General features: G+C 41.2%; 1 protein-coding gene across 2 annotated transcripts in view; it reads left to right on the top strand.

The window, feature by feature from the left end:
* Positions 1–9,755, top strand: part of KLHL11 (kelch like family member 11) — a gene marked incomplete at its 5' end in the record, with an annotated part of 14,953 nt that extends 5,198 nt beyond the window's left edge. The window contains 2 exon segments of one of the 2 annotated variants that reach the window (XR_003550612.1): positions 5,718–7,465; positions 8,984–9,755. Coding sequence is in view for 1 of the 2 variants with exons in the window: in XM_014590704.2 (XP_014446190.1) it covers positions 5,718–7,299 (1,582 nt within the window). 2 annotated transcript variants of the gene reach the window in all.
* Between the last annotated feature and the right edge of the window lie 476 nt (positions 9,756–10,231).

Here is a 10,231-nt window from a genome sequence, read left to right as displayed (position 1 = left end):
ACCCGGTCCAGGACGCGAACCGCGGTCGACCACATGGGAGTCCAGCGACACAGCCATTACGCTAACTGCTGGTTCCCAGCTTTTGTTTTCTTGAAGTAGGAGGCTGGGTCTTCAGTTAAGATTGGCTTGGTCTGCTACGCTAACTGCTGGTTCCCAGCTTTTGTTTTCTTGAAGTAGGAGGCTGGGTCTTCAGTTAAGATTGGCTTGGTCTGCCAAGTAGCATGGTGGTTAAAGGCACTGGACTCCCATTATGGCCAACCATGGTTCAAGTCCAGGACCTGGTGGCTTGCTTTCTCAGTTTCCCTCTCTGTCTGATCAAACTGGAAGATATAATAATAATGAATAAAGTTAAATAAAATAATTGTTGTTTTTTTTTTAAAAAAAAAAAACGGTTGGCTGGGACCAGCAGTTAGCGTAATGGCTATGTCACTGGACTCCCACGTAGTCGACTGCGGTTCGCGTCCTGGACCTGGTGGCTTAAAACTCACGCCGGACGCGTGTGCATGCGTGCCCATGATCCTGAGAGGATTGCAGAGGAGAAGGGATTGCAGCGTGGCCATACCCCCTGGGGGGTGATTTCTTGCTTTCTATCTCTCTGTCTCTCTCTGTCTGTCTGGCGAGTGCACATGCCCTATAGCCAAAAAAAACTTCCCCAAAAAAAAAAAAAAAGGTTGGCTGATGGGACTGGCCGGTGGCATAGTGGTTAGACAGCTGGACTCCCCCATGGCTGACCGTGGGTTGAGACCCAGACCTGGCAGCTTGCTTTCTCACTTTCCTTCTCTCTCTCTGTCTCTGGTCAACTTCAATGAAATAATAATGACAATGAAAGTAAAATAATGTCTAAAAAAAAAAAAGTTTGACTGAAGTATTTAGGTCTGAAGGAGGGAGGTTTGTTTGTTGAATGAAAATGTATAGAAAAGGGTCATTGCACTCAAGCATGTATTTGCTTGTTATGCGATCTTGTATTTTTCAGATGTGCCCCTGCTTTATTGGGTAGTTAAGGATAAGGAGAGGAGAGAATATTCCACGCAGTTTACTTTAAATTCTTCTGTCTGTCAGCTGCTGAGCCTCTGCCTTGTGTCCGACACTGAAGTGCCCTGCAGTCTCACATTTAATCTTCCCACCGGCTCTGCAGCAGGGTCTCTCCCAGTCCACCCAGTGTAGTCTTGTCTGATGATTGTGTATACCTTACAGGGTACTTATAGGACTGGGCATAATAGGATGTGCCCAACACAGTGTTTTCATTGTGTACCGTTTTCCTGATCCTCTATTTAAAAAAATGTAAAAAGTCTTGATAGAGTATGTAAGCATGAGAGAGAGGAAAACATCCCCTAGAGGGGATAGCTACACCACAATCCCTTCTCCTTTATTCTCCTCTCCATGTTTTTGTTTGTTTGCTGTAGAGTGCATGTGCTCACCAAAGACAGAGACAAAGAGAGAGAAGGAGAGACAGAGACACAGAGAAAAAAAAAAAAGAAACGAGAAAGCATCTCCTGGGGAGGGATGGCCATGCCACAATCCCTTTATCTCCATTCTCTTGGGATTTTGGGCACACTTGCACAAGTGTCCAGCATGTTTTCAAGCCACTAGGTCAAGGACTCAAACGTGTAGTCATCTGTGTGGAATCCAGCCATCTTAACCTCCACACCATCTACCGCCCCCACTGTTCTACAGGACAGTACTTCCAAATACCTGTCAGCTACAGGAATATGTCTCAATTATTTGGAGTACCTGCCAAAAAGTATGATCTCAGGGCAACCTGGGAATCAGGTGATCTTGGCACCCAGACATGTTTGTGAACCACTAAAGCCCTACTATTCTACTTTGCCTTTGTTTTTTATTTTTAAAGTTCATTTATTTCTTTCATGAGAGAGAGAGAAGCAGGCACTCCTGACAGAGTTCTCAGACCAGCCTGGATAGCAGGTCCAACATGTACTAGGCGGGCCTGGGACATGAACCCAGGACCTTCCCATGTGGGTCCAGTTGTATTACTGCTGCACAACCACCTGCTCTCTGTCACTGTTTTGTCTCTAAGATGTTAAAAGGAAGCCTGTGAAGGGAGCCTGTCTTATTGATCTTTATATTACAGTTGAGATTATAATGAAGCACGATAATAGTAATAACAGATAGTAACTGAATTGAGAGAGGCGTGGTGTGATGAAGTCGTCCTTTTTTTTTATTTATTTATTTTTTTTATGGTTCTTGTCAATTCTGGGAATTTTTTTTTTTTTTAAGAATTTATTTAGGGACCAGCAGATGGTGTAATGGCTGTCACTGGACTCCTATGCAGTCGACTACGGTTTGTGTTCCAGACCCGGTGGCTTAAACTCACACTGCGTATGTATGCTGTCTGTGCCCAAGATCCCCGAGAGGAGAATGGAGGAGAAGGGATTGCAGCATGACCATCCCCTGGGGGGTGGGGGGGATGATTTCTCACTTTCTGTCTCTCTATCTCTCTCTGTCTTCTGATGAGTGCACGCTCTCTATAGAAAAAACCTCTCCAAAAATGTATTTAATGTTTATTATTATTATTATTATTATTATTATTACAATTATTAAATTTGCTACAGGGCGTGTGCACTCACCAGAAAAAGAGAGAGAAGGAAAGTGAGAAAGCAAGCCACCAGATCTGGGACTCAGAACCGTGGTTGGCCACATGAATGTCCAGTACCTTAACCATCAAGCCACCTTCTGGCACCCAGGACTTACTTTTTTTTAAAGGAGTGGTCTCAGAGTGGACGCTCTTGGGGCGAATGCTGCCAGGTTATGAATTTGGCTAAAACTATTTTGGGACTTTTTTTTTTTTTTTTTCGTTAAATGATTTTGAGTGGGCAGACCTATAAGTCTTTGGCTTATAGTCAGCTGTAAGCCAAACCACATTCTCTTATTTTTTTAACCTAGACTGTCCTACACATGTGTTCTTGTTTTATTTTCTGGCTTCTTCAGATGCTTGTTTGCCTTCCCATTACTGCTTTAATGAAAACCCAGCTCAGGGAAATGTCCCTGAAAACCCCAGCTCCTCTGGCTGCCTGTGGAGAAAGCCCTGGTGAAGAGGTTAAAACCTCTGACACAAATACTATACTGCTTTCCCTTCTGATATCTGACCAAACAGAGCCTCCAGGAAGTTGAAGTTCCTGCCTGGCTTTTACTGTATACCATATAAGTCAATGCTTAATAAAGTCTCTCCACTGAAACCATCCCTTATTTTAGAAGAGGCTGATGATGACTGGCAAGGAATTAGGAAAGGGTGGCAGAGATAAGGGATGGGGATTGGGATGTGCCTTTGCTGATGACAAATGAGTGAAAATAGCGCTGGCTCTGGTGCAGTGGTAATGCACTGCTCAAGATAAGCTGGATCCCACAAGGTGACCATGGTTTGAAACCCTGGCCTGGTCAGCCTGAAACACCTCTGATACTTGCATGAGTGCCAAGATCCAGTAGGCTAGAGGACTGAAGGAAAGGGTCTGTGGCATTATCTTACCCTGTGGAGGGTGCTTCCCCCTTCACTCTGTCATATGTGCACACATGCACTGTACTATGATTAAAGAACAAAAGGAAAGTCTGGTGGTGCAGTGGTTAAGGTGCTTGACCTGATATGACTGACTGTGGTTCAAGTCCCAGATCCGATAGCTTGGAAGCCATACCAGGCATATATGTATGTATGCCCAAAATCCTAAGAAGAGAATGGAGGAAATGGGATTGTGGCATGGCCATTCTTTCTCTCTCTCTCTCTCTCTGTGTCTTGCTCCAGGGAGCACATAGGCCCCTGTTAAAGAAATCTAAAATAAAACAAAGCAAAAAATGTGTCCATTGAAGTGAAAATAAAAGTATGGCACTATTGAATTTTATTAAAGGATATGTTCCAGTGGGACCAGCAGGTGGCATAATGTTTACATCACTGGATTCCCCTGTAATCGACTGTGGTTTGAGTCCTGGACCCGGTAGATTAAAACTCATACATGTATGTATATGACTAAAACTCTGAGAGGAGAATGGAGGAGAAGGGATTGTGGTGTGGCCATCTGTCCTAGGGGGTGATTTCTTGCTTTCTGTCTCCTTGGTGAGCTCATGTACCTTAGCAAAAATCTCTCTTAAAAAAAAAAGATATGCAGGATCAGCAGTTGGCATAATGGCTATGTTGCTGTACTCCCACATAGCTGAACATGGTTCAAGTTTCGGACCTGGTGGCTTAAACTCACACCAGGTGCATGTGCGTGCGTGCCCAAGATCCCGAGAGGAGACTGGAGGAGAAGGGATTGCGGCATGGCCATCCCCCCTGGGGGCTGATTTCTCTCTTTCTGTCTCTCTCTCTGTCCTTCTGGTGAGCGCATGCGCCCTATAGCAAAAACCTCCCCCCCCCAAAAAAAAATGTTCCCGAAAATCTTACATAATTGAAAATTTTATTCTGTGCATATATACATAATATACATAATTATAGATGGGTTATATAATTTAGATGATATATCATTGTTTATTTCACTTTATTTATTCTTGTTATTTAATTTTTAATTAATTAATTTATTTATTTTAATTTGACCAGAGAGGGATAGAGAGAGAGAGAGCCAGGGAGATGGAAAAGTGAGAAAGCAAGCCACCAGGCCCAGGACTTGAACCGTGGTCAGCTATGTGGGAGTTCACCATGCCACCTGCTGGCCCCAATTAACTATTATTTTTTTATTTGACCAAAGAGGCAGAGAAGGGGAGAATGAGAAAGCAAACCTCTAGTTCTGGGACTTAAACCACAGTCAGCCATGTGGGAGTCCAGCACTGTAACCATTGTGTCACCTGCTGGCCCTGACATTTTAATATATTTTTTATAGAAAGATTATTTTTATATATATTTTTTTTCTTTAGAGAGATTTTTGCTACAGGACGTGTGTGCTCGCCAGAGAGACAAAGACAGTGAGAAAGTAAGAAATTCTCCCCCACACCCGAGGATGACCATGCCTCAATACCTTCTTCATTTTCAGGATTCTAGGCATGCACACACATCCGGCATGAGTTTCAAGTCACTGGGCCTTGAACCACCATCAACCACATGGGAGTCCGGCATCTTAACCATTATGTGCCACCTTTGCTAGCCCATATATACTCTTTTTTTTTGGAGAGATTTTCACTATAGGGCACGTGCGCTCACCAGACAGACAGAGACATTAGAGACAAAAAGCGAGAAATCACCCCCCAGGGGGTATGGTCACACCGCAATCCCTTCTCCATTCTCCTCTTGGGATCTTGGGCATGCACGCACACGCGCCCTGCGTGAGTTTTAAGTCACCGGGTCCAGGACGCGAACCACGGTCGACTATGTGGTAGTCCAGTGACATAGCCATTACGCTAACTGCTGGTTCCCGCCCATATATACTTTTAAATGTACTTTATTCAGTATAATACTTTATAACTTGGAAAACTTTTTTTCAGCTATTGAGATTGGTCTTGCCATTTCCATTTGTATAATTCAAGAATGCTTTCAAGGGGCTAGTAAGTGGTGTGGTAGTTAAGCGCAGTGAACTCCAACGTGGCTGACCACAGTTTGAGTCCCACGCCAGCTTTTTCACTTTCCCTCTCTCTCTCTCTCTCGGTCTGTCCCTCCCTGGTACAAATTAAATGAATAAATTAACTTAATTAAACAATTCTTTTTTAAAAAAATGCTTTCTAAAAGCAACCACATTAAATGCGCCTATTTGAAAATTAATCTTTTCCCTTTTTCTTAATTTTAGGTTCCTATTAATTCGTTTAAAAGAATTTTGTGGAGAATTTCTCAAGAAAAAACTTCATCTCTCAAATTGTGTGGCCATTCACAGCTTAGCCCACATGTATACCCTGAGCCAACTTGCTCTGAAAGCTGCTGATATGATTCGGAGAAATTTCCACAAAGTAATTCAGGATGAAGAATTTTATACTTTACCTTTCCATCTCATTCGAGACTGGCTTTCTGACTTAGAAATTACAGTTGATTCTGAAGAAGTTCTCTTTGAAACAGTTTTGAAGTGGGTTCAGAGAAATGCTGAAGAAAGAGAGAGATACTTTGAGGAACTTTTTAAATTGCTCAGGTTATCTCAGATGAAACCCACCTACCTTACTCGGCATGTCAAGCCAGAGAGGCTGGTGGCTAATAATGAAGTCTGTGTCAAGTTGGTGGCCGATGCAGTGGAGAGACATGCTCTGAGAGCTGAAAATATACAGTCTGGCACATTCCAGCATCCCGCTTCTCATGTCTCGTTATTACCTCGCTATGGGCAAAACATGGACGTGATCATGGTAATTGGAGGTGTGTCAGAAGGAGGGGACTATTTAAGTGAATGTGTGGGATATTTTGTTGATGAGGACAGATGGGTAAACCTGCCTCACATTCACAATCACCTTGATGGACATGCTGTTGCAGTAACAGAGTCCTACGTGTATGTTGCTGGATCAATGGAACCGGGGTTTGCTAAAACTGTGGAAAGGTACAACCCAAATCTGAATACGTGGGAACATGTATGTAGTCTGATGACAAGAAAGCATTCTTTTGGCCTAACAGAAGTCAAAGGGAAGCTCTATAGCATTGGAGGACATGGCAACTTTAGTCCTGGCTTTAAAGACGTGACTGTTTATAATCCTGAGCTTGATAAATGGCACAACTTGGAATCAGCACCGAAGATTCTTCGAGATGTCAAAGCTCTAGCCATCGAAGACCGGTTTGTCTACATCGCTGCCCGCACTCCTGTGGACCGGGATACTGAAGATGGATTAAAGGCTGTCATTACTTGCTATGACACAGAGACTCGACAGTGGCAAGATGTGGAATCCTTGCCACTTATTGACAATTACTGCTTTTTCCAAATGTCTGTGGTCAATTCAAACTTTTATCAGACAGCATCGTGCTGTCCTAAGAGTTATTCTTTAGAAAATGAAGAGGCAGTAAGAAAGATTGCCAGCCAAGTATCCGATGAGATCCTTGAAAGCTTGCCTCCAGAAGTCCTAAGCATCGAAGGAGCAGCCATTTGCTATTATAGAGATGATGTCTTCATTATTGGAGGCTGGAAGAACAGTGATGATATTGACAAACAGTATCGGAAAGAAGCCTACCGATACTGTGCTGAGAGGAAGCGTTGGATGCTTCTTCCCCCTATGCCACAGCCACGTTGTAGAGCCACTGCTTGTCACGTGAGAATCCCATACCGGTACTTGCATGGCTCACAGAGATACCCTATGCCTCAAAACCTAATGTGGCAAAAGGACCGCATTAGACAGATGCAGGAAATACATAGGCATGCGCTAAACATGCGGCGAGTGCCCAGCTCTCAGATCGAATGCTAGGTTCTCTAATATGTGCGACTTGAACTGTTACACCTGTCTCGTGAGACTGAAGATACTCAGACTGTTACTTGAAAGAGTATGTCGATAACTTATTTTCTACACGGACTGATTATTATCCCATATAAAGGAAGTATAGTTAAAAAGTGAAGAATGCCAACCCAATTCAGTACGTGGTAATTTTTGTTCACTTGTGATAGTTATGTTTTTGGTTTATGTACGTGCTAGTTAAACCAGATCTTATTAAAAGACAAGTGGGAAAATTAGGTGTAGTTACTCGGCTGTTTTTCTGCCAACGAGTTATATCACTTCTTTGTCTTAAGGACTTGTATTTTGAACATGCTTTAAGCAGCACCAATTTTATTTGCACATTTACTTTGATATTCCTTTTTATTTTTTCCGTAAGGATCAGTTTAGACAAGATCAGAATTTATGCATTGAGCCCTCATCTGCAGAAGGCATGTGCAATAGAGAGACTGAAATTTAAAGAAAAAAGGCACCATGTTTCGGCAAGAAGATTTCGGAATGTTTGCATGATATTTGTCATGTGTTTCTAGAAATGCTGTTTTGCTCATTTCTAGAGAAGGTGACTGATGAGACATTTGTGACTGGCTCATGCATTTTTGAATAGCAACTATTTATAGACTTCACCCATTGCCCTGAGAAAATGGTAGCTGGCAGAAGTATTGACCTTTTGCTGATTGAATACCAATTGAATACTGAGGAAGTTCCATAGGTGAAATTTGTGTCTCTAAGAAGAAAAGCATTATTAGTCTAAACTGAAAAATAAAAGGCATTTAAAATTCAGAACTACAGTTTCAGGACTTGCTGGCTTATTTGAGGATATGCTAATGAGTGTAAATAATGCCTCTGACAATCAGCACTCACCCATTTTAACTTTTGCTCTAGTGCATATTGTACAGAATCTTCCATCATTCCTTTCTACAAGAAACTTTTTCCGAGTGAGAAGGCAATAACAATTTAGAGAAATGTTGCTAAAGATAAGCCATGTTATTTCTGGCCCTGACTGATACAATATTTTATCCAGCTACCCAAGACTTCTTTTGGAACTTGCCTGAGCTTAGAATACCAAATTTGGGTGCATAATTTTGGCTCTTAAAGATTTATCACTGTAGTTATCTTTTATTTATTTTTATGTGTTCTTCTGATTCTCTTAACTCCCACGCTTTATACAAGTTAACACTCAGGTTGATTCTTTTGTGCTCAGTTAACATAAAGGACTCTCCTCCTGGTTGTTTGCAGTGTGGTTTCGGTGTATTTTTGTTTCCTGAAGAATGTCTTTACCTCCTTAGACATTTTGGAGTACCATTCCAAAAGTCAAACTGCAAGTGCAGTGATTTTTTTTTTCCCCCTACTCCATTATAGTTAACCTTCTTACTAGTTGTGTGATCAAATGTGAAAAGTAAAAAAGCACAAGAGATTTTGGTTCCCTAGTTGCTGCCATACTATTGCCATTTTAGCCCTTGAACTCTATACTAGGACTTTCCTGAAATTCCTAAATTAGTATCCCTGCCTAGGACAAGAGTTTTTAGAAAATGTGTTGGCAATTTGCTTTAAACCCATTTAATTTAGACTGGACTGGGGGTGGGAAACTGTAAGTCTGTTTCTATGTAAGAATATATTTCCTTAGCCTACCACTACCCTTTTCTCAATTTCTCCTTTGTAGCTATTTCAGTAAAAGCCATTTGGATTCTGAGAAGCACCAGTTCTTAGTTGTGAGAGGTCTATGCAAGTAAGACAGACTCATTGAACGAAGTTCTCATTTGTCTCCAGTGGACTGCTAGCAACTTTCCTTTTCTTCGTTATGTCGAAATCATTTAGTATCTCACTAAGATGCCAGTTTTTCTCCAAAAGAGTGTAATGTATTTTTTTTGGTTTTGATCTCAGTTGTCTTCTGAGACAATCATTACCCAGTTATTTGTAGGTTTTTTGTTTTTTTGTTTTTTCCTATATGATGTGCCAGAAATTGTAACTTGACAACATTTAGGTCTATTCTGGTTTTAAAAACTCAGTTAAAACTATTTGTTTTTAACTTAGCAGGCAGCCTAGGCCATGGCTGAAAAGAAGGGGTAAGTCCATCGTTGCATGGTGACGTGTGCAGGTTTTCCTGACTACTGAATTTCTCATTTTTATATTTGAATTCACACGTGTGATTCCACATCAATAACTCGTGTTCCGAAATATCCTAACTTGTTGTAAGGAAAGAAACCAAGTTTACTCTGTTCAAGACTGACATTCTGAAATTCTAAACTGAAAATATACTTTGCTGGAATATTTGGAAAGGTCCTATTTATGATAACCTAGCCTAAAATGGCTCTTTGGGAAAGAAATTTACTCTTCTGTCAAAACCTAAAGATTGTGTTTGATAATTTAAACAGTTAAAAATGCAGCTTAACATATATTCAGGCAAGCTTCATTTTGTTGCCTTTGGGTTTTGTTTGGTATTTTTAAATTCATTATACCAAAAAGTAATAACTATACATGGAGTGAGGTCTTGGAATGGATATCCATGGACTATACCTACCCTAGCCACCATGGTTTAGAAAAATCCATGGTATATATTGGGAATGTCAGTCATGAGCTTAGTGTTAAAGTGATGCATCTCAACTTGTGGTTCTTTGCATGGTTAGTCTCGTATTGATATTCCACTTTGTTTGCTGTGCCAGTTCAAAAATAACTTTGTTGTTAAAAATTCTTCAAATTCATTGACATCTGGGCTGGCAGGCATCATGGTGGTTAAGGAGCTGGATTCCCACATGGCCAACTGTGGTTCGAGTCCCTGACCTGGAGGTTTGCCTTCTCACTTTCCTTCTCTTTATGGTCAAATTAAAAATTATTATTATAAATAAATATATATTTTATTTAAAAAAATAATTGATAACAGTTTTGTTTTGACATTTGGCTTTGTATTATA

Source organism: Tupaia chinensis, unplaced genomic scaffold (genome assembly GCF_000334495.1).
Source record: "Tupaia chinensis unplaced genomic scaffold, TupChi_1.0 Scaffold000477_1, whole genome shotgun sequence".
Classification (NCBI taxonomy): Eukaryota; Metazoa; Chordata; class Mammalia; order Scandentia; family Tupaiidae; genus Tupaia; species Tupaia belangeri.
The sequence above is the reverse complement of the archived record's forward strand: the minus strand, read 5'-3'. Positions and strand labels throughout refer to the sequence as shown.